Source organism: Ananas comosus, linkage group 6 (genome assembly GCF_001540865.1).
Source record: "Ananas comosus cultivar F153 linkage group 6, ASM154086v1, whole genome shotgun sequence".
In the NCBI taxonomy this organism is placed as follows: domain Eukaryota; kingdom Viridiplantae; phylum Streptophyta; class Magnoliopsida; order Poales; family Bromeliaceae; genus Ananas; species Ananas comosus.
In genome coordinates, this window is record NC_033626.1 from 12,089,092 (window position 1) to 12,112,117 (window position 23,026).

General features: G+C 40.3%; 3 protein-coding genes across 11 annotated transcripts; all 3 read right to left on the minus strand.

The window, feature by feature from the left end:
* LOC109711554 lies at nucleotides 5,419-17,643 on the minus strand. 9 transcript variants are annotated; one of them, XM_020234678.1, is made up of 25 exons: nucleotides 17,503-17,643; nucleotides 16,433-17,071; nucleotides 16,212-16,336; nucleotides 16,010-16,104; nucleotides 15,652-15,882; nucleotides 14,252-14,342; nucleotides 13,453-13,504; nucleotides 12,332-12,397; nucleotides 11,113-11,267; nucleotides 10,790-10,860; nucleotides 10,435-10,632; nucleotides 10,274-10,312; nucleotides 9,528-9,635; nucleotides 9,010-9,099; nucleotides 8,812-8,887; nucleotides 8,485-8,581; nucleotides 8,295-8,364; nucleotides 8,007-8,183; nucleotides 7,116-7,238; nucleotides 6,910-6,993; nucleotides 6,574-6,758; nucleotides 6,367-6,505; nucleotides 6,236-6,295; nucleotides 6,039-6,110; nucleotides 5,419-5,927 (listed from the first exon to the last, which is right to left on the minus strand). In XM_020234678.1, exons 2-25 carry the CDS (start codon nucleotides 16,978-16,980, stop codon nucleotides 5,808-5,810), a joined length of 3,072 nt encoding a protein of 1,023 aa, XP_020090267.1. In that variant the 5' UTR covers nucleotides 16,981-17,071; nucleotides 17,503-17,643; the 3' UTR covers nucleotides 5,419-5,807. The 9 variants fall into 9 exon arrangements, with proteins under 9 accessions (XP_020090267.1, XP_020090262.1, XP_020090265.1 ...); XM_020234673.1 differs by having other exon boundaries at nucleotides 10,426-10,632; XM_020234676.1 differs by having other exon boundaries at nucleotides 10,426-10,632; nucleotides 16,433-17,039; nucleotides 17,503-17,640.
* On the minus strand, nucleotides 18,010-20,131 carry LOC109711451 (pentatricopeptide repeat-containing protein OGR1, mitochondrial). Its single transcript, XM_020234487.1, has one exon. It carries the CDS (start codon nucleotides 20,128-20,130, stop codon nucleotides 18,358-18,360), a length of 1,773 nt encoding a protein of 590 aa, XP_020090076.1. The 5' UTR covers nucleotide 20,131; the 3' UTR covers nucleotides 18,010-18,357.
* Nucleotides 20,787-22,381, minus strand: LOC109711402 (uncharacterized protein At3g28850-like). The gene has a single exon (XM_020234414.1). It carries the CDS (start codon nucleotides 22,223-22,225, stop codon nucleotides 21,029-21,031), a length of 1,197 nt encoding a protein of 398 aa, XP_020090003.1. The 5' UTR covers nucleotides 22,226-22,381; the 3' UTR covers nucleotides 20,787-21,028.

Here is a 23,026-nt window from a genome sequence, read left to right on the forward strand (position 1 = left end):
ATTTTTAATTATATGCATCTTTAATTATATTGTATTTATAATTACATTTCTAATTAAACGTTCCACTGTAGAATAGAATTTTGGTAGAAATAGTTAGGGGTATTTTGGTCCAAGAAACTTTTGGGGGTTTGGTGGCGCGTATAAGGTGCAGATGGATTAAGGGAGTACGCCACGATGACCCCAACTACCCCCAACTATGCCACGTCGGATGAGGAGGTGTTTGGTGGGTGATCGTTTGACTCGGGCATGTAACAATTTCACAAAGGGGCCAAATCAAACTTTGAGCCAATTCTTTAGTGTAACGTCTACATATCACACTGTAGATAAAAATTTGGAATAGTTACATGTAGATTCCTGCAAAAAGCGCCCACTCGAATTTATTTCTGCAAAATTTACAAAATTTTTATTTTTCATGCTTATTCCTCCAAAAAAAAAAAAATCTAGAGTTTGTAAATAATTAAATATTTAATTTTAATCCGTTTAGATGTAAAAAAATTATTTTACCTCTTATGTATATAATTTTCATTGCAAATCCCACTATCGCATCACCATCGAGAAAGACGAGGAGGGCGACAGTAGGAGAAGGATGTGGGGATGGTGGTTGGTAAATTTGGTTCCGTCATTGTTGAAAATTTTGAAGCTCGAGAAGGTGAAAATAGAGAAGATGAAGTAAACCTGACGAATCAAAAATGAATTTTTTGGTGGTGAATGAATGGATCGAATCATGTGTGGTAGGATCCAATAAACATTTTAAATAGATGAGTCAAGCTTAGTTTGGTATTGAGACCCGTTTAACGCTATTAAATAAATAGAGTTAAGGTATGCTTCTGCGTTCTTCGATGGAACCGCAGAATATATATCATAATCGACTCACTGCGATATGCGAAACGCAATATTACGTATGGAAGCAAACATGATATTTCCAACGTACGTACTTTTTCACCGCACGTAACGCAATTTCTCCGGAATCTCAAACGAAGCCTTAGAGGAAAAAGAAAATGACTTTTAAAGAGATAACATTTATGGAGACAAAAGAATCATTAGTTAGTGATACTTTATTTACACAATATATTAATTTGGAATCATTCTAAGGGGTTAAGTTGATAATTCAAATAAATTTAATAATTTTCTTAAATTATTAGTTATTATTTGTCTTAATCTGATAGGCTCGTGAATAAATATGAAAAGTTTTAAAATTTTATTCGGCTAAAATAATTTAATTATGAAAACAAATTATTAATTAAAAAAATAAAGTTTAAGGGGTTTTGTTTTCACAAATAAACTATAGTTGAAGGGGTCTCGGAACAGTTTTTATCTGAAAATGTAAAGAGCAATGCTACATATACACCTTAAAGTGGGGTGTACATTTTACACCCACTTCATCCGAAGGTCATTATTGTCACATTAATTTTTTAAAATTTTACTAAAAATCACTTCTGTTTTAGCCTCGTTTTAGGTGTGTCTTATTGAGAAAAAAAAGGAGATGTATTTTCTTTGGTCAAAAAAGGGTTGGTGAAAGATTGGGAGAAGATTCCCCACCCCAAAAAAGATTAAAAAAATCTTTTGACAAATCTTCTGATCATTTTAGGTTGGTTTCAAATGAAAAAAAACCTAATATCAAATTCGTATGATACAATATACGCACATAATAATTTTAACCTATTTCTATTTCATTCAAAGATGGATGTATTAGATTTTAAATGTTGTACACTCAAATATAGGCCACTGATTTTTTTTTTTTTTTTTTGAGAGAGAGAAAAATAATATTCTATCGCTTCATTTAATTTTTTAAAAAATAAATTTAGCTAAAAATATAAAATAATAAGTTTGAACTTAGATCTCAAATAGCAACCGTCAAATTTTTTTATCAACTACAATACAAACGACCGACCGTTTCTAGAGCAAGTGGCGAAGGACTTGGTGGTTGGTAACCGAGACCCAAGTTCGAATATTTTTAGCTAAGTTTATTTTTAAATAAAATAAACGAATCGAATAGCATGCTATCTATCTCTCAAAAACTACAGTACAAACGATCAATTATTAAAATATAGATTTTACAAATATATATATATATATATATATATATATATATATATTAAATAGATAATTTTTGGAAGAGCATTTACATAAAAGTTTCCACATTTGTCGCTTTTGCTTGGTTACTAATATTTTAAAATCATAAAAAGTACATTAGGAAGAGATGGTTGGTGAAGCTACTTCTCAAGTGTAGACGCATGTTTAATTTCTTCTTTTGGAGAGAGGAAAAAATGAAATGCATTGCATCATAAATACAAGACATATTTTCACAACTTCTACTAATGAAATTCAAGTTTAAATGACAAGTATGACGAGTTAATTTCACCATCCCGATAATTTTGGTTTTGGTTTGGTGCCAAAAAATAAAAATAAAAATAAAAATAAAATAAAATAACATAGTTGTCGAAATCATCAGGTTCACGTTGTCATCGGCCAGGGTGATGGGTGGGCCGATCAATAATTTATTCACTCGCCACTCGAAAAGGGTTAGTTGATGGCTTCATGTGAACTACGGACTAAAACATCAATTTTATTATCAAGCACAGCAATTAAGTTGGAGTTAGGTGCATCCACACAGGACGCATTTATGCGAGCTTATCCTGTAGTCAGGTGTACTGTCTTTTTTTTTTAAAAAAAAAAAAATTTGTTTCATTTTTTAAACTTTAAACTAGGAGGAAAACGTTAAGAGCATCAGAAAATCTAAACTCACCCACGTGAGAGTTCGAACTTCTGACCTTAAAGTCAAATCTGAATGTCTAACAATTAAAGCTACTGCTGGTTTTGATAACTCACCAATAAGATGTCTACTATGGCACACTTGCAACGCATCAGCAATAACAAGCGAATTACATCTCTTTATTTTGAAAGAAAAATACAATAAAAATATATATTTTTAATCATGATATCATCGATTAACTCAAAAAAATCTATTTGATTGGTTGAGAAAGTCATGCGTCACTAATATACTTGGTGCATTCTAAAATAAAAAAACTTCAAATACCACACCCGTGGTTTCACACTTTTTCACTTTAGTACCATGTGGTTTCAAGTGTATCAATTTAGTACCATATGATTTCACACTTTCTCACTTTAGTACCCTGTGGTTTAAAGTGCATCAATTTAGTACCCTGTGATTTCATTTTTCTCTTTTCATCGACTCCCCTGTTAATATTTCGTTAAATTATATGCAAAAAACTTTAGATACCCTACCTAAGTTTATCGAATTTTAGTTTTAACTTTGTTACTTATTTTTTTTTCCTCCGTTAATATTTTGTTAAATTATATACAAAATACTTCAAATATCCTATCTAGATTTATCGAATATTCACTTTAGTACTCTTTAATTTTAACTTTATCAGTAATTTAACGAAAAAAAAAATAAAATGAATAATAAAAAGAGAAAAATAAAATCATAGAGCACTAACTTAATACACTTTAAACCACAGGGTACTAAAGTGAGAAAGTGTGAAACCACACAGCCTAACTTGATATATTTTAAATTACATGATACTAAAATGAGAAAGTGTGAAACTACTGGAGAGATATTTGAAGTTCACCCTTCTAAAATTTTTCAACCTATGACGGTGCGTTTTAAGTATTTCTTGAAGACTTGTAGAATGCTATCCTTTTCGTTCAATCTATATTGCCGGTTGTTGAATGACAGGAACATGCACCATACAAGGGCCCAACACAGAATCAAAATGCACCATAACCTTTAGCCACCGTTTGGTTCGAAATTAAATAAAAACTTGTTATTTCAGAAATAAAGTTAAATTCAGAGTTAAGGTGTGGTTAAAATAATTTTATGTTTGGTTCAGAATTGAGTTTAGTCCAAATATAGATAAAATAGTGTTTAGTTGGAATATGTGAACTAAAAAGGATAGTAGGTAAAATAATGTTTTGTTTAGTTGGAATAGTGGGGTGGGATTAGCTAATCCCATCCCCAAATTGGGTGTTTGAAAATAACTTCGGGGTTCAGAGGTTATTCCACCTCTTAACCCCGAACCTAACAGGTGCTAAGCTAAAATCCTGTAGACCTGCTAAATAATGTCCTCCATTTGCAGTTTGAGTAGCTAAATTTAACATAATTTGGTGCGAAAAGCTTCAACTAATTCTAATGCCCAAACATAAAAAAAGAAAAGAAAAGAAAAAAAAAAACTACCTGTACACCCAAAAATAGGTATAGATCTTACACCCCACCTATACTAGGGTGGAGTATAATCCAAATGACTGACGAAAAATTTTCTATCTAAAAATAAATAGAGCATAAGATGGACTTTTTTCGAAAATAATCCTGCGAAAGTTCGTATTTGCCAAACTAACCCCGTGAAATTTTTATTTGTAAAACCAACCCTCCTTTCGCCACGTGGGCGCCACGTCAGGGATTCCTCAAAAAGGCGGTGAATCGTTCACCGTCTTTGTAATTTTTGTTTAAAAGCGGTGAATGGTTCACCGTCTTTAGAAGATGATAAACCATTCACCGCCTTTAGTGCAAAATTTCCCTTTCCGCCCTTTTTCCTTTCCGCCCTCTCAAGTCCGCTTTTTCTATGCCCTCGAGAAGACGGGGAACGATTCACCGTCTTATCAAGGACACCATATTATAGACTTGAAAAGATTTGCACAGTGTAGAGATTTGTACTAAAGACGGTAAATGGTTCACCGTCTTATAAAGACGGTGAATGGTTCACCGCCTTCACAACAAATATCAAAAACGGTGAACGATTCACCGTCTTTTTGAGGAATCTCTGACGTGGCGCCCACGTGGCGAGAGGAGGGTTAGTTTCACAAATAAAAATTTCACAAGGTTAGTTTGGCAAATACGAAATTTTACAGGATTATTTTCGAAAAAAGTCCGCATAAGATATACACCCATAGTATTGCTCAAAAAAAATATATATATTGCCCAATTAGAAAGTACTTTTGGATGTACCACTAGTATTGCTCCAAAAAAAAAAAAAAAAATATTGCCTAATTGGAAAGTTCTAAATAAAGGACGCACACTTATACTAAGTTTTTTTATTTACTGGTAAAAGAAAGATGAATATAAAAGTAAATAATAAAACATTAAATGCTGCTTTCAAAAATTCAGGAACCAAAGTAAAACTTAATTATTTGCGTACTGGTGCAATTTACCACATCCAAAAAAAACAGAGAAATCACCTTAAATTTTTTTTAAAAAAAAAAAACACCTATTTAAAGCCCTATCCCATAGAGATGTAACAAAGTTCAATTATAGGCCACTCTGAGATTTGAAATAATTATTTTTTTAAAAAAAAGGCGCTTTGCATAATTGTGAAGAAATAAACAACTTTAATCGTTTTTAACTCAGAAATTCAAGTACCATAAACAAATAACGGTTGATAGCTAACGAAGCCTTTAGTATTGGCAGAATCAAAAAAAGTATTTGAATATAACAATATCATCAACTTGTTTATAATCCGTAAATAAACTTCATTTTCAAAAAGCAAGAGTCAACAATATGCGCCGACCTAATTTACGCCATCAATAAAAAAATTATCAAGCTTACAAAGGGCTCGATTTTCGTAATCACCATCTACTATGCCTGACTTTTTTTGGCTATCAAATTCAATTTAGAATCTAACCTACGCAGAAGCATGCATTTTGATACACCACAAGCTCCACCCAAGCAACACGAGGGCCGGAGATTAGAGATAAAAGAAGTAGAAATAATTGCAATAAACATTTAAGTTAGGCTTGTAGGGCTTGGATCAGATCTATAATGTTACAAAAGATCATACCGAGATATACCGTTATGCAGTATTGCCAAATCCAAATGGCGATCTTCTCCTGTTGCCGCCCTCGCCGAATTGTTCGTTCCATCTTCTGAGTTCATGCATGGTAACGGCATCATAGGCGACCGAAGCGCCGACCTTAATGGAAAATGAATGAGATCACATAGAAGTTAAACACAAATTGTATACTAAAAAAGCCTGTTCGCTGCCCAATTGAAGAATGGCTAGTTGACTACAAACTCTCAATACCTTGGCTTTTGCTTGGATAAAGTCATCCAATTTTAGGGGCCTTAGAGAAGGTCCTGGACTAGTAGCACCTCCCTGATCAACAAAGGATAGTTACATTAGGGTAACGGAAAAATACCAGAAGGCAAAACAAAGAACATTTTCGCATAGAGAGCTGGATGGTTGAAAGGAAATGGAATAGAAAGACGTAAGTTTATCACCTCCTTTTCTGCTTCCAGAAGTTCTTGAACTGGCTTATACGCAGCAGCAACGCATAGGTTCTACACAACAGAGAGTGATAAGCGAATGCATTCTTATAAAAATGGGTCTGAATGCAATCAGAATACCATACCTTCAAGTCACTTCCTGAATATCCTTCAGTGGCATCGGCAAGCTCTTCATATCTAAAACCAGGTTCGAGGTTCTCTTTAGAAAGAATAATCTTTAGGATTTTCGTTCGGTTCCCGGCATCAGGAAGGTTCACAAATATCCTACACATAAGAAAGATATTTAAACTAAGAGGAAAGAAAGAGGAGAACAATTTATCTGTGTGGAGTACCTTCTAGGCAAGCGGCGTATTACAGCATCATCTAGATCGAAAGGACGATTCGTCGCTGCAAGAACAAGAATCCTTTGGTTTTCCTTTGTCCGAAGCCCGTCCCATGCGGCCATAAATTCGTTTCGCAACCTTCTTGTTGCTTCATGCTCAAAAGGACCACCTCGAGCGCCAAGTAAGCTGTCAACCTTCCATTATAGCAATTGAAGTACTTAAAATCAGAATTATTCCCACAGGACCTCATTAAGAATAAGGTATTGCTAACTTTTTACATTGATATTACCGTCAAAGAACAAAACAAAGCACAAAGCATTAGCTTCAAAAAGACTGAATTGCTACCTCATCAACAAATATGATAGCAGGGGCTAGTCGACTCGCAAAGGAAAAGAGGGCTTTAGTGAGCTTCTCAGCATCTCCAAACCACTGTTTTAAAAGATAAAGAGTAATAATAAGAAACAGAACTTTGAGAACAACTAGTAACTCATTATTTATGTTTCCATCGTATTACCAGCCCTCGAGCATATAGGAGAACACATATAATTTACCTTTGATGTAACAGCTGAACCAGTTACGCTAATAAAATTTGCACCAGATTCAGTGGCAAGTGCTTTTGCCAGAAGAGTTTTTCCTGTTCCAGGAGGCCCAAAGAGCAAAATCCCTTTGCAAGGCTGAGAGAATCGAAAGAGGAAAATGGTAACTAATAATCAACTGAAAATGGTGCTATAATAATTTCTAAAAACAGCTCTCCTATCAATAAAGATATGCAGAAAGGTAAATAAAACAGCGAAAAGAAAATTGAGAAATGTAGCATCCCAAGTGCAGAAGTTTCAATTGACAGATTTCTGTGTTGACAGTGAACATAATAATGCATTCACTTATCCAGGAGATGTTTTCAAATCTTATTGTATTTTATACGACCCCATATTGTTGAGGGCAGCTTTGGTGGTTGTTAATCAGCTTTTTATCAGAGATTTCATCCTTCTAGGATATCTAATAGATTGCACCAGTGATTACAATCATATTGCTTGAAATCACATCAAGTTGTATAAAAAAGACCAAGCAGCTTATGCAAATATTGAATTCAAACCTACCAAAGATGTGTGAGACTAAGGCTCACAAGATAATCTTTACTCAAGTATCAACTCCAGGTTAAAAAAGAGGAAGTGCTTCTTAAATAAGAAGAAAAATTAGTGCTCACAAGTAAATCTTTACTCCAGTACCAACTCCAGGTAAAAGAAGAGGAAGTGCTTCTTAAATAAGAAGAAAAATTAGATGGTACTATCTCCAGAGAAAAAGGGAGGGGGTGGGGGGGAACAAAAAGTTTCTATTTTGAATTTTCACCATTCTCAAAATTTCTACAAAGTCCTTATGATTTTGCTCGATCAGGTTGCAGAACGATAAACATGCAAATATTAGGGAAATACATAGAACTATACCCTTAACAAATTTCCATGCGTAAAGAGCTCTGGTCTCCTCATAGGAAGCGTGACAAGCTCATCAAGTGCCGTCTTCACCTCCTCGAGCGCACCAATATCATCAAACCTCACTCCTACTTCCTCAGCAGGAACTACCGCTGAAATGAAGTTGCTCTCAAACTCATCTTTGGCCAGACTCTACAGTAAACACATGCTTTAGAAATCATAATATTCACTTGTGATATAAGACGACTAAAAGAGTTTGATTCGCTAAATTCAGAATCTACATAAGAAATAAAGAACACTAACCTTCAAATTTTGTGATGTTTTCTTGGAAGTTGACTCCTGTTCCCTTAGCCTTGCAATGGCTATGTCCAAGCTACAAGGAGGAAATAGAGGTTTAATTTATCCAAGCCACTAAACGGAGATAATAGAGGTTTAATTTATGAAAGCCAAGCCACTATACCGACACAAACATTGCCATGTCAAAAGTCATCACCTTTCACGAGGAATCACCAGCCTATCGCCCTTTAAAGAGGGAAGAATTATGGATGACAGATAATGATTTCTAGCCCATCCAACAACTCTCTCGGCTTCTACAATTATCAAATTAAAAAGAACACCTTAGAAATGAAATCTCTCTGCATGTTTGTAGTTTAACATTTTATTTCACAATTTCTCACAAAATATTGAGCACATGAATCTAAACAAGAACATTAAGGGGAGAACAAAAATTTTCATGAGCACTTCTAACGAATCAAGGGTTTAAAGTGTTATCACTAAAAATATTAGCTCCATATCAAATGTTCAAAATTATGAAACTTACTTTGCCTAGTCAAGATCACATCATCAGACTTTACATGCAACAGATCTGCACATGACAGCTCATTTTCTTCCATTACCTACATGAGCAAAACAAAATTAACAGCTAGTGGCAATTATAGACAAGGAAAGTAAAACACACCGATAGGTCATAGCATGCATATGCATCCATAATTAGTATGACAACTGTATAAGTCCGAACCTTGTGCAGTTCAATAAGGTTACTTCTTGATATTATAATTCTCCTATCTTCTTCGATCTGTTTATTGAAAATTCTTAGCTCTTCATCTTCCTGAAAGTAAAAGAAGCAAATTAGAGGTAACACTCTCACCAAATGTGGAATACACTTTACCAAGCAATTGCTGTTGTTTCCCTCAAAGAGAGAATGAAAGGTCTAATGATTACAACATTTAATAATTAGATATATCCAAACAACGAGCCAACAGAATAAATGTAGCTCATTATACTGAATCACGAACAACAAAGTGAATTGCGGATAAAAGTGCTTTAACCCCATCCATTTTTGCACCTCAACCAAACTTAGCCCTCAGATGGTTTACTGATGAAAAAACTGGAGACGGACTTCAAATTATGCAAGTGCTGACACTAAATAAATATCAGAGGCATACCATGGCAAAACTTATCAATTGGACGGGAGCAAAAGTGATATTAGTGTTAAAGAACAGCATATTTGATAAAATTTATTAAGCACGTAAATACCTTTGGAAGAGGAATAAACAGAGCATTTGTGAATAGTTTACATATGCTATTCGTTTTTGCAGATTTTGTTGCTCTCAGTCCCTCTGTTAGTCGCTTCAACGGCAAGGGCTGCAAACACAATCAAAACTTAAAGTTCAGCAAATCACTACCGACATTAAATCGCAAATACGATAATGAGGAATAATGTCCTCTTAACAATGATCAGCAACAAGTTGTTAACAGGACTACTGGTCACTCATGTCATTCAGCTAATGTAGTAAGAAGGCTACAGATCTCAAACTTTTATAAAGGTACATCTAGTGTACCGCTTAAATCAAAGATTACATGGAAGAGGATGCAAAATGCCACCATCAGGCCATCCATGTGAACTGATTAGCGCACCATAACTTGAAGCAATTGAAAAGAGAGAAGCAAATGATGAACTGGCTGGAAAAGAGCTCCCAGAGTAGAACTAGAATTCTTTATCAGATTTACAATGGCATTCCACAACTAAGGGAAGCAATGCATGTGTCTATGATATGTTACAGAGAAATTACAGTACCATAATTTACGTTTATTCCACACCAAAAAAGGGCTCTAACCTCCTCTATGGAGGATCTAATGAAAAATAATGTATACCATATTTACTGTATTGATTCTTCAATAGAGACAAGTGAAGGACATAAACATACAATATAGAACTTCAAAAGAATCAAAATTGTAACAATCAAAAAGATCTTAAGAAGGAATTTAATAGGAGCATTTACCAGCTGAGTCAAGCGACCAAGCTGAGGAAGCACCATCGTCTACAATGGTAACATGGACAGGCAAATATCACATATGTTTTTGTAAAAATTTAGCCTAAGCCTAAATATCATCGCAAACCAGGAACCTGATGAACTGAAATTACAATTCTGACCAGTCTTACATATTTCTCTTTCTCCTTGGGTGGTGCAGCCTCTACCATGTTCTGTCCACAAATCAAAACGACAGGTCCTGTAAATTGGTCGAACATTTCCTCTACCTTTTGGATAAACTCTTCACGATTTGACTTTGGTACTGCCCTTGACAACCACTGGGAACTGTCTGGAAAGTAGACAATAACTGGCTGAAGAGATGGCAAAACCTGTGTATCATTTGAGTAGAAAAAACAAGAGTAAGTAAATAAATATAAAAAATATTCATCCAACGATTATAAAACCATATAGACGGTTTATCCAACATCAATTAGATAACACCCAAAGTTATAAAAAAGGTACAGAGTGGACTACTGAGAATCACACCTCACAAAGTGCTTCGATTGCAATGTACCAATCTTCTGCCTGAGTATCAAGATCGTGTGCAATATCCTGAACTATAAAGGAGAGAAATAGAAATAACTAAGTTTTGCATGCATTCCTTGTGCAACACATATTTCTAAGCTAATATCTCTAAAAGTTAAAAAAATCTATTCACAATTGTATGATATTATTATTTAAATAACATAACATATGTTGAAATTATTCTTATACAAACCCTAAAAATGCAATTTAAACCAATGGAAACAAAGACTGGCAGAAATCCCAAACCAGGAAAAAAGCAATAAAAGTGTGGAATAGAAGCATACTGTCAACCCAATAGATCGAAGGTTTTGCAGGTTGCTCTTTGGCATTCTTATTTGTATTGTCATCATCTATTTTGTTCCCAGGACTGTCAAAAACGACAGCTACTTGATCCCCATTGATCTCATATACCTCACCACGCTGTCCGTTTGAAAGAGTCCTGCAAAATTGTTGATGATTCAAAGGAATATTAGAAGGATAAAGAATCAAGTATGATGCCTATCAGAAAACAAATATAATTGAGATGAAATATAGATCGTCGCATCTATCAACATATCGACCTTACAATGCTAAAGGTTGATTTATAACTTCCAACGAAATCTCCGCATGCCAATAACGTAGTGTAAAAAAGGAAATAAGAATCAACACATCACTACTAAAATTGCTTCAGTAGTCACTGAAAATTGTTCTGCGCTAGAGGAAACACCCAAAGGTGGCATAACCTTATTCACCAGTAACACTGCATATCATTCGCTTATTGAACCAACAAAAATCCCCATTCACACTTCCAAAGCACATCGCCTTTCAATTCTACAGTCTCCAACTTGACAGTCATCAGCACACCACAAACTTCAACTTTAACCTCACACTAAGATTTCTCCAATTTTCATCCACCTTGTTTAGAAATCCACTGAATGCATCAAAGTATGCCAAATATGAATGATTGCTCAGGATTGACAGAAACCAGACATTTCTACCAGTCAAATGCTAGAAATCAGCAACAGGATATGTGCTCGTAAGTTCTGATCCTATCATTAATGTTCCTGTTTTCCTGTAGGTATAGATAATGATATCATAATCTCTATGATGGTAACTGAACAAGATTGTGGTTACAAAATCTTCTTGAAGAGTGAGGAAAGCATCTAATTATAGTTTGATGAGAACCAACAGATAAAGGTGGAGATGGAGTTGAAGTTCTTCTTAGATGATCAGAAGTAGCACAGGGAGCCAATCAATAGATAAAGTTGGATATGAAGTTAAAAGGAACTCTTCGCAAATGATGGGAAATGGCACTTATCAGTCACTATAAACTGCTGAAATTGCAATAGCTCAAAAAGCAATATGGAGAGACAAGGGAAGTTGTTCATCCTGACCTCAAGAAGAAGGCATTTAAATAAAAGCAAAATCGTGTACTGATGCCACAGATCTAAGAACTTGACTAATATAGGAGCCCGATCGACATTTACTTATCCTATGCTACACAGGGAAGACTTACCCACCCACCTGCCCCTAAGAAAAGTATAGGCATTGGTTGAGCCATCAGGAGTAGGTACTTTTCCCAAAATGATCCTGTGATACAATATATATGCTAACAATCAGGATTAAATACACAGAAGCTCATTAGGTAGGTGAAGATTAGAAGGGTGTTTACTATCAAACTCAGAACAAAGGAAAAAAACAAAAGAGCTAATGGGCTCATTTATGAAGAGAATTGCATTACAAACATTAGGCAAGCACAGAATCACATGGTGAAATGTTTTAGTTCCTTTTACCAATTACATGTTATTATCTCCAAATAAGAAAGATAACAGTGAAACCAAAAGATCAAGCAATAAAAGTGCTTTGACTTTTTTGAATACCATGGATCATAAATCCAGCAGTAGAAATGGCACTTGGCAAGCAATGAAAATATAACAAACTTAGGCTAATGGAAAGGAAAGGCAAGGCAATCTTAATTTTACTACAGAAGTTATTAGCTACTAACAAGCTCTAAACAAGAACTCTAAATCATGTTATCATTTCCGATATGCAAGTGTAGTGTTCATCAATTGCTATATCAATAGTACATCTATTAAGAGAGACTACAGATGTCTCTCAACTCATAAGTTCTCTTGCAATTGAGGCTTAATAGACTCCTTGAACAACTTCACGAACAAGTTGCAGCGCCTGTAAGTACTAACGTCAGCTGTATTATAACAGAACTTGTACGTCATCTCATATTATGGAAAGCTGTGTAATCTGCATTGCTTTCAAGCATCTTACTAATACTATAAGTTTCAAAATGTAGCTGGAACTTGTAAGAAATTTTTATCCCCATGTCTTTAATCAGTTTTGCCTCGTAGGGCTACCTAGGCATTTTAACAACCTCAATTGTAGTAACAACTACTCGTGGAAAATAAGGACTTATCATAGATCATCAGATACACATTCCAGGGATCTATATGCATCTTCCACTAGGAAATAGATTTCAAGCTATAAACTGGAAGGCCAAGAAAAAAAAAAAAAAATTCATATATAGAAAAGAAGGTTCCAACAATAGTAACTCCCCTAGTCTACATAGACGAAACAAATAATTTGCATATCATTGTCTAGTGAAGGGAGAATAAAAATCATGAGTTACACACCTATGATCAACTTCAACAAGCACTGAGGCACCAATATACTTCACTCTGTCTCCTGAAAACAATGCAATGAATTACAGTTTAGCATGCATTTCGAGAATAAAGAGATCAGGAACATAAAGAATTTTGCAACTCAAGCAAACAGCAAAATGGAACAATGATCAGGAGAAGATGTTCTCCAAGCAAGGTTCTAAATGCTACTTTCTGTGCATACAGCCCGTTGAGATACAGGTGTACCACATTATGTACCGACTACTGAATATGTTAGCAAGTGCGTACAGTTGCCACACAGCACATCGCCAGCCAATTATAGACTGAACAGGCATTGTAGTTCATGTTTGATTCATCTATTTCTTCAATGATTCATTTTTGGCAGAATCTCGCCAATTGTGTGCTATTCACAAACAACTGCCTCGTTAAGTAGGCCTAGAAATGGAAGATGAGATTTCTAAATCTACCTAATCAAGTGGGCTAAGAGCCACTATGGTAGAAATGCAGATGAGTAAGGGGTTTACAATTAAAATAGCACATGCCACGATATACATAAATGCAAGTATCTCTATGTTGCAATGATCTATCTCAATGAAGCTATGAAACCTCAAACTCAATATTTTAATAAAACAAAATTGTTTTCATCTAAGCTCATCCGAGGTTGCAATGATCAATCTCAATGAAGATTTGAAACTGCTAACTACATAACTCAGTTGCCAAAGCTTCAATATCATGATAACTAATTAAGAACTGACCAGCATTTATACTAAAATAAAATGAAACCAGAGAAGAAAGCCCAATATCACATTACCCTTTTTGAGAGGTCGTTTTGATTGCTCTGATGACTCAGCAGTTTCTGAGGTTTCTGATGTTGAAGTACTCTCAGCTTCTCCAGAAACTCTCTAACACATGATATTTCATAACAGCATCATAAGCAAGACAAGTCATCAATCAAAAGTTCAATCCTTAATAAATTGAAACAATATTGCATTACCAGTTTATGCAATAACAATAACATAATTTGTTGTTCCCTATAACCTAAAAAGGTCGTAAGACATTTTTTTTTTTGAGGACAAAAGACCACCAGCTATGTTTTCGCTATTACTGACATAGACTGACATCCTATAATCAGGCATACTAACTAAAAGAACAACCCCAAAAATCAGGAGATGCAGCATTAACCTCATACTCTCACAACTTACTGATATTCAATCTTCTCACTGAGGAATAATTGAAATATCAAAATTGCATTTACAATGGTATTCTACGGATAGCCATACGACAGAAGTATGACAGATAGTCACATAGCCAGATCATGTGAGCACGAGCACAATGTTCGAGACTCAAGAGCCTCAAGATAACACACATTAACAAGTCTCAGCATCTAATCCAAGCAGGACTCACGGGACTACCGTGGACCAATTGCTCCTTTTTCAATCCCTTATAAATTCACAATAAGAAATGAAACCGTCCTGTGCAGTCCTTCTGTATCAAAAGAAAATTATGCTCCTGAAAATATCTGAAATATTTTTTACAGGGTATCTTTATTTAAATGGCTAAATGCTTATGATAGCATATTCTGTATCTTGTCAAAACCATTAATACGGCATGATCTTCGATTACTGTCCTCCATGATAATATAAGTGCATGGACAAATTAAGACGGTGCAGAGATCGTAAATCTCAGAAAATAAAAATAATTTGGTATCGTATTTGTTTTTTCTTAACACCAATTCTGTATAATTTGATGTATTGGAGGAAAGACTTCTTTTCTTTTATAGTTGACTAGCTTATAATTCATCCAGCTAAATGATAGATGATAACTTGCTTAAAAAAATTTTGGAAGTAAAAAAAAAGTTGCTTTCAAATTTTTATTTTTTGCTGCCAAGTAAACACTTTGGATGAAAGAATTGCAAAAAATCAACTGTCCACTCCTACACTTTTTGATATACAAAATTCTATTTTAAAAAAAAAAAAACAAACAAGATACCAAAAGAGGCCTAAATGAATCAATTGTTAAACTAAAGCAATATGTACAAAATAGAATGCTTATAAAATTCCGCTAGTGATACTCTCTAGTAACAAGATTCAAACTGTACAAAAGTGATTAATAAGGCAACGCCCTGAGTAATGAGCACCTTTCTACTGCTATAGCAATAGTTCAAACAAGTTATAAGTCAATTGCTTACTCTAATAAATAATTCTTTCACACCTTGGCAAATTCTTCAAGGCTGCATGGGACGAGTTTCCTCAAGGCTTCAGCAGATTTTTGCAAAGCATCATCATCGTCGCTTTCACCAGATTTAGCTTCATTACTACTCGTCCATTCTTCTTCATTGCTTGCTTCATTCTCCTCCTCTGACTCTGACGTGCACTCCTCCCCCGACTCTGCATTTTCTTCGTCGTCCGTCTCACTTTCGGAGGCGCAATCATCACCAAAGTCCTGCGAGATATAAAAATGAGCAAAGGAAAATAGAACATCACAAGCAAATCAACGCTAATAAAAGAAAGGAAAATACGTTTAAATCAGGAATTGTATACGTGGAAAAGAAGGAATATGCTGTCCTTACATATGGAGCCAGAACACTGCTGTCGAGAACCAGTAATGGGACTTGTAATTCCCGAGCCAATGCTCTTACTAACCTTTCCCGGTAAAGCTCAGTTCCTAAATAGATAATAATTCAGTTACTGATCCAACCTTTTTCAACAAATAACCAGAACAATATTATGAAAGTCAGCAGAACAGCAGCATGAACTTTTTTCAGAAATAACCTGGGACACTCTGAAGCAATATCCTCGCGCTCGAAGAAGCCAGCCGAGCACCGTAGGATGACGCGAAATTTTTGTGCCTCAGATGGGAGGACGCACATTCGACTAACACCTTTTTTGTATTCTCACTTACAATAATAGCAAGAAAAAAGAAAAACATCACAACAAGGCATGCGATTTTCACAAACATAAAGAGCAAACAATCTGGAGAAACACGGACTCACTTAATATAGTAGGGGAAGTTGTCCCACGAAACCGTGGTCTTCTCCCACGGAACCACTCTGCGCAAGAACTCGTTCTTGAACCTCTCCCTCTTGGTTAAAAACGGAGATTCCCTCTTCTTACAGTCAATGGAGAACTTCTCGCCGTTGAGCCACTCTTGCTGGTCTTGTTCGCCGAGCCACGCATGCTCGTTGTAATTTCTCGAATTGGTTACAACCGCCTCTTTACTAACCTTAGCTTTGTCCAAGTTCGTCGCGTCTTTAACCGGCACACGTTTGCCCTCACTTGCACGACTACCATCACCTTTGGAGCTGTAAAATCTAAGCATACCATACGAATCGCGCGCGCTATACCTTTTACAGTTCCCTACATTGCAACTACTTGGGAATGAAAGCGGCGGAGTTGGGCCGAATTTTCTGATAACTGTACCTTTCACATTGTGGTGTAAATGTGAGATATTACTACAACAAGATTGTGAAATATCCCTTGATTGTCCACCAAATAGGAATTTCCAATTAGGATTTCGACACTTCAATCTCCTGGCATACATTGCAAACTTTTGTGACCAGGAAAGGTTTTACTTCATTCCCAGATGTGTTATTGCTGCGCCTGCGATAGGATAAAGCAAGAAAATGATTACCCTGCAAAGAAAAATATACAAAAAAAAGAGTGTTAATGAAAATGTATTGCAACTTTTGCACCCACAACTTATTATGGGATTGTTTTAGAAAACGGGAGCTCTGATTAGCTAATTTCTTTGGATCAAACGAATAGATTAAACGAAATATATCGGAAAAAATCGCAACTTTCGAGAAATTTTGAATTTTCATACCTTAGAAACGGAGCAAGCATACGGCCTCGGCGTATAGGAGTGGAAATTAATCAAGAAATATCCAAAAAAAAAAAAAAAAACTTCGTTTAACCAAATCAACAGAAAAAGGCTTAAAAAACAAACAAATCCGAGCACAAAAAAAGAGCCTTCAAAGAAACAGGATAAGCTTCGAGAAAGAGAGAAAAATTGCGATGGAAACCCTAAAGTCGTTATTGGGGAGTGAAAAGAATCAAAACCTTCGTAAACTTTTCTCTTCCGTGTGGGTCTCTTCTTTGTTTTTTCTAATTTCTCCGATTTTTTCTTTTTTTTTCACAGCGGCGGAGAAGAGGAGGGGAGAGAGACCGAGAAGGGCACACCGGATGTTGCGCTACACTTTCGTGTTCGCGATCGCTTCTTAAGGATCGGCTTGGTTCTTGTGCGGGTCAAGGATTTTGGGATTTAAAGGGATTGGGCCAAATTTTGATAGCATAGGCCCCCAAATGGGGACTCGAAAACAGATCCACCAAGGGCTTGTTTCGGATCTTTCCATTTTCTCGGATTGGGCCGTATTTCACTAATCCCACGAGGGGAGATTTTTACGATGCACTATCAAAATCACTTAAAAAAAAAAAAAAAAAATTTATCTTTGCTTTACCAGCGCTGTTACGGAGACTTCACCATGTAACTTGCTTGGGTTTGCATGAGTGCTAATCTCACCACTAAATACATTAGAAGATTCAGAGCTGTGAAATCATAAAATTTGTTTCGTTCATGCATTAAGTTACGAGAAAAATGCTTTGGCAGTGTCTTTGATTTATCTTTTGTTTTACAATAATTTTACAATGTTTTTAGATGGAAGATTTGCGATCATTGCCCGGCTGAATGCGCTGCTTCAGTTTCAACCTGCTCACTCATCTGAACTTCAATCGTAAAAGAATACGCCCATCAACCAATAAATGAGGCTCGAAAAAGGCCGTAAGTAGAGCTGAGCGAACTCAATCTAACCTGCCTTAACCGGCCTGCAGGGTAGAGTCAGGACTGAAAATCAACAGACCCCGAACAACGTGGTTTTGCTTTCAGCAATAGTCGTCTTTCTTTCCACCCAGGCACTAGGTTTTACCAGTAGTCCTTGCAGGAGCACTCCCCGCCCTCAAACCGGTGAAACCTCGCTGTATCCCGCACAACGATAACCCGACTGTAGGCCTTAGATATCAGCTTCGCCGCCAAATGGCAATCCCTGCATATTCTGAGGTTCTTGATCACCCGGATTGTCTCCCCCGGCGGGGTACTGATTAAACCGAACGCAATAGTGAGCTTCTCGCTGTGGTGGTACAGCGCATTCTGCTTCTCCTCCTCCCCGATATCGTGCAACACGTCGCCGGTCTCCGGCTCGTATCCGAGCTCCCCTATCCTCGCCGCGATGTCCTCCAATGCCCTGTATATCTCCCTCCACCGCTCGTGCCCCGTGTCGCCGTTCACAAATCCGTGCACCACCCCACCCACCTCGGTGTAGCTGAACCCGGGGACCTTGCGGACGTCGTTGCTCCGCATGGCGTCACGGATGCGGCCTACGTCGGTCCAGCGTGCCTTGGCGGCGTACACGTTGGAGAGGAGCACGTAGTCGCCGTCAACATTGGAGCCCATCTCTGCGAGCTTGGCGGCGGCGAGTTCGGCGAGGGCGACGTCGCCGTAGGTCTTGCACGCGCCCAGGAGGGTCTGCCACAGCACGGCGTCGGGGGGGAAGGGCATGGAGGCGATGGTGTCGCGCGCCTCGGCGAGCCGGCCCGCGCGGCCCAGCAGGTCGACGACCGCGCCGTAGTGCTTCATGCTGGGCGCGACCCCCCGCATGGCGCGGAACACGCGGAGGCCGTCGTCGACGAGCCCCGCGTGGGTGCAGCCGCAGAGCACGGCGAGGTAGGTGACCGCGTCGGGCTGGAGCTTGCGAGGCATTTCGTCGAACACCCGCAGCGCGTCGAGGCCGCGGCCGTGCGTGGCGAGGGCGAGCAGGACGGCGTTGTAGGAGACGACGGTGCGATCGGCGTCGCCGATGGCGCGGAAGACGGCGACGGCGCGGTCGAGGGAGCCGCACTTGGAGTACATGTCGATGAGGGCGTTGCGGACGCGGACGCCGGCGTCGAGGCCGCGGGCGCGCGCGAAGCGGTGGACGGCGGCGCCCTCGGCGAGGTCGCCGAGCAGGGCGCAGGCGGAGAGGGCGGCGACGACGGTGATGTCGTTGGGGGCCTCGCGCGCGGGGAGGGAGGGGAGGGAGGCGCGGAGGCGGCGGAAGAGGGCGAGGGCGAGGCGGGGGTCGGGGCCGAGGGCGAGGCCGGAGAGGAGGGCGTTCCAGGTGGCGACGTCGCGGATGGGCATTTCGTCGAACACGCGGCGGGCGCGGGGGAGGTCGCCGGACTTGGCGTAGGCGTCGAGGAGGGTGGTGGCGAGGAGGGGGTCCGGGGAGAAGCCGAGGCGGAGGAGGAGGGAGTGGAGCTGGAGCGCGGGGGCGAGCGAGGAGGAGCGGGCGCAGGCCTTGAGGGCGAAAGAAAGAGAGAGCGCGTCGGGGCGAGGAGAAGTTGGGGGGGAATGGGAGAGGAGGAGGCGGGAGAAGAGGGAGAGGGCGGAGAGGGGGTTGGGGGAGGAGGCGAGGGCGCGGAGGAGGGGGTTGAAGTCGTTGGCGGAGGGGCGGTGGTGGGGGCGGAGGGAGCGGAGGGCGAGGAGGGCGTGCGGGAGGGAGGCGCAGGAAGGGGAGAGGGCGCAGAGCTCGAGGAAGCGGGCGCGGAAGGCCGGCCGGGCGTGGAAGATGCCCGACGTCAGCAGGTGCGCCTGCAGCTGCTTGATGTGTCCCAGCGTGCTGCACCGCTCTACCACCCCCTCCAGGTGCAGGTGCGCCATCGCATCGGAATTCGGAAACGGAACTCGGCGGCAAACGTGTTTGATCTTTGTTCGATTTATTGCCCACGCCAGACAGAGCCCTTTATTTAAGATGCAGTGCTGCTGCAAGGCCCATGACGGCTAGAGGCCCGGGCCTGGCCTTTGGAGGCCTTGGGAAGGGCCTGGGCCTACTCTCGGCCCAGACTCTTCTGAGAAGGGACAACAAGTCTTTTGACCCAACATATGTTATTGGTGCAAACCTTCTAACTTTCTTTTTCTCTAACCGGCCGTCCCTAGAGCAAATGGCAAAGGACTTGAATACTCAGAGACTAAGTATTGAATAATAATTAATTCATATTTTCAGCTAAGTTTATTTCTTAAATGAAATAAACGGAACGCGGGAAAGTGCAACATTCTCCTCTCAAAAAAAAAAAAAAAAATCTTTCTTTTTCTCTAATTATTGAAAGCAACCTAACTTTCTTTTTGGAATAGAGCTTCTAATTATTGTAACTTGAGTTACACTTTTTAAATTGCTGGATTTATAAGAAAGCAATGAGCTATTCGTAGTTAAGGAATTTCAAAGTTTTATGAGGTGAAATATTGACATAGATAGTTAGATACATTTAATGGAATTACATCAAGATTGAACAAATAACCACTAATAATAATTCCTCCTCGTTGCCTTCCGGGCAACTAGGAGGCTGCATCAATCACTATACATGTACAGTAAACCACACCCAAACAAACACACGGCGCATGTGCGTGAAAGTCACAGCTCATGCAAATCTCAAACTTCGTCCCCATCCAGTGGGGAGTCGAGAACGAGTGTTGCACTGAAACGCATGCAGGTCCTATCTCTCAGGCCAATGGAGTTGAGTTCTGAGTATAAATTTCGTGCAACCAAACATGCCCTTATTCATCAGCAACAAAGAGGACAGCGAACGAGCCCATTCTCATTGCAATCCGGGCACCGGCGAAACCCCCGAACCTCCTCCTCCTCCTCGACGTAAACCTTACAACTCCCCGAGCACATACGGCACGGCACGAACCGCACGTCGCCGCAACCTACACACGTTCCTCCCCCTTTCGCCTTCTCCGCGGCAGCATCGCACCGCGACAACAACAACCTCCCCAGCTCCCCTTCTTCGTGCATCCTCCTCACCTCCTCGGCGCCCCCCAGATACTCCCCGTCCACGAAAACCCGAGGGAGCTTCCCCGCGAAGCTCTCCCCCAGCAGCCCCTTCAGCTCCTCCTTGAAGCCCCCGTGCATCGACACGTCCCTCTCGTCGACGCGCGCGCCGTAGCTCTGCAGGATCGCCCGCGCGGCCCAGCAATCCTCGTAGGTTCGACGCACCCCGCGGAGGGTCGTGAGGTAGAGCACCACCCTGCGCTCGGCCCCCGGGGGCGGGGATCGGGTCGAGGGCGACACCTTCGCGGAATTGGGGGGGTTGGCCCTCGCCCTCCTCGCGTCGATCCTCTCCTGGAACGCGGCGATCCTCGCGCGCACGATCCCGGGGATCTCGCGTTTGCTCCGATCCCGGGGATCGAAGATCCCGTCTTTGGTCGAAAACGGGGGGGGCGATGGGCTTTGGAGAGCGTCGCGGAAGGAGGATAAGATCTCGGGATCGAGCTCCGAGACGATCGGATCGAGGGGTAAGAACCCGGGCTTCGGCGGATCCCTCGTGGTGTGGAAGGAGAAGGAGCGGTCGATGGAGGGGCGGAGCGCGTCCTCGAGGCCCTCCATGAGCTCCCACGCGTTGATGATCTCCGGCGCGCGCGGCGGCGTCGCCGTGGGCGTGCGCGGCGGGAGCCGGCGCCGGCGCCGGAGCTCTATCGTCGTCCCCGGCCACGAATCGGCTTCTTTCGAGGGATCGTCGGAGCTCGTCTTCGCGATCTCCTCCTCCTCCTCCTCCACCTCGGCGGCGGCGGCGGCGGTGCTCGGGGCGCGGTCGAGCACGAGGGACCCGAGGGTGGAGGATCTGAGCGCGACGGTGTGAGAGGAGAACTCGCCATGGGCGCCGTGGCGATCCACAGGGAGGGAGTAGGTCCGCGCGTACGGGGCGCGGCTGCGGCGCCGCCCCTCGCCGCGCGCCTCCGCGGAGTTCGCGCAACCCATGGGGCAAACCCAACACAAGGGAAACGGGGAATTCGAGGGTCTCGTTTAAAGCTCTACTTCGCCATGAGCGTGGGAGTCAAAGGAGAAGCGGTGGCGGAGAAGACGACGAAGGCGACCAAGTCAACGTCTCACTCGCACAAAGCTTTGTAGAGGTAAAAAGAGAGACAAATGGTGCGAGGGCGAGTTTCGTGAGAAGGTGCGTTATATGTAGCGCTCGCTCATCACACGGTTGGAGCCCAATTGATTAAATCCCAACGGCCCCACCTGATTGGGACACGTGTCGGCTAGATGCGAGGAAGGGACGGTGATTCCGCGGTTTGGTTTTTGGGAGCTGGTGATGATGGTAATTAGTTAATTAATTAATCAATTAATCAATCAATCAACAACGAACAAGTCGGTGGATTTGGTGCCGTGGGATTGAGTCAAGTAAATGGGGAGCGTTCACCTTCCGAAATTAGGCTGAGGTGGTGGGTGATAAGAAAAGTATTTTATAGTTACTATGGTCTTATCTTCGCTTGTTTACTTTATTGTTTTACCGCAATATTCTTGTTAAAAACTAGTAATTTAATTTGTTACTCAAGATTCTCATATATTATCAAGTTTTAGGTATGTTAATTGTTGCATTCTACTGTATAGAAATGATTTTAATCCAAACATAATAGCATTCGCCTCTATTAAACTAACAAAGCTTTCAACTTTAGAGCGCATCAAGAATTAGTGATTCGTCGTGCGAGTTGGTGAAAGTTCCCATCTCACCCCAGGAGAAAATGTTGGATAATTAAAAAAAAAAAAAACTTGCTC

Coding starts and splice junctions, on each gene's coding strand:
- LOC109711554 (XM_020234673.1), bottom strand. CDS start 16,980: ATGTATGCCAGGAGATTGAAGTGTCGAAATCCTAATTGGAAATTCCTA. Junction 6,994..7,115: donor GTTCAGCTGTTACATCAAAG/GTAAATTATATG, acceptor CTTTTAAAACAG/TGGTTTGGAGATGCTGAGAA. Junction 6,296..6,366: donor ATTCAGGAAGTGACTTGAAG/GTATGGTATTCT, acceptor TCTGTTGTGTAG/AACCTATGCGTTGCTGCTGC.
- LOC109711451 (XM_020234487.1), bottom strand. CDS start 20,130: ATGGCGCACCTGCACCTGGAGGGGGTGGTAGAGCGGTGCAGCACGCTG.
- LOC109711402 (XM_020234414.1), bottom strand. CDS start 22,225: ATGGGTTGCGCGAACTCCGCGGAGGCGCGCGGCGAGGGGCGGCGCCGC.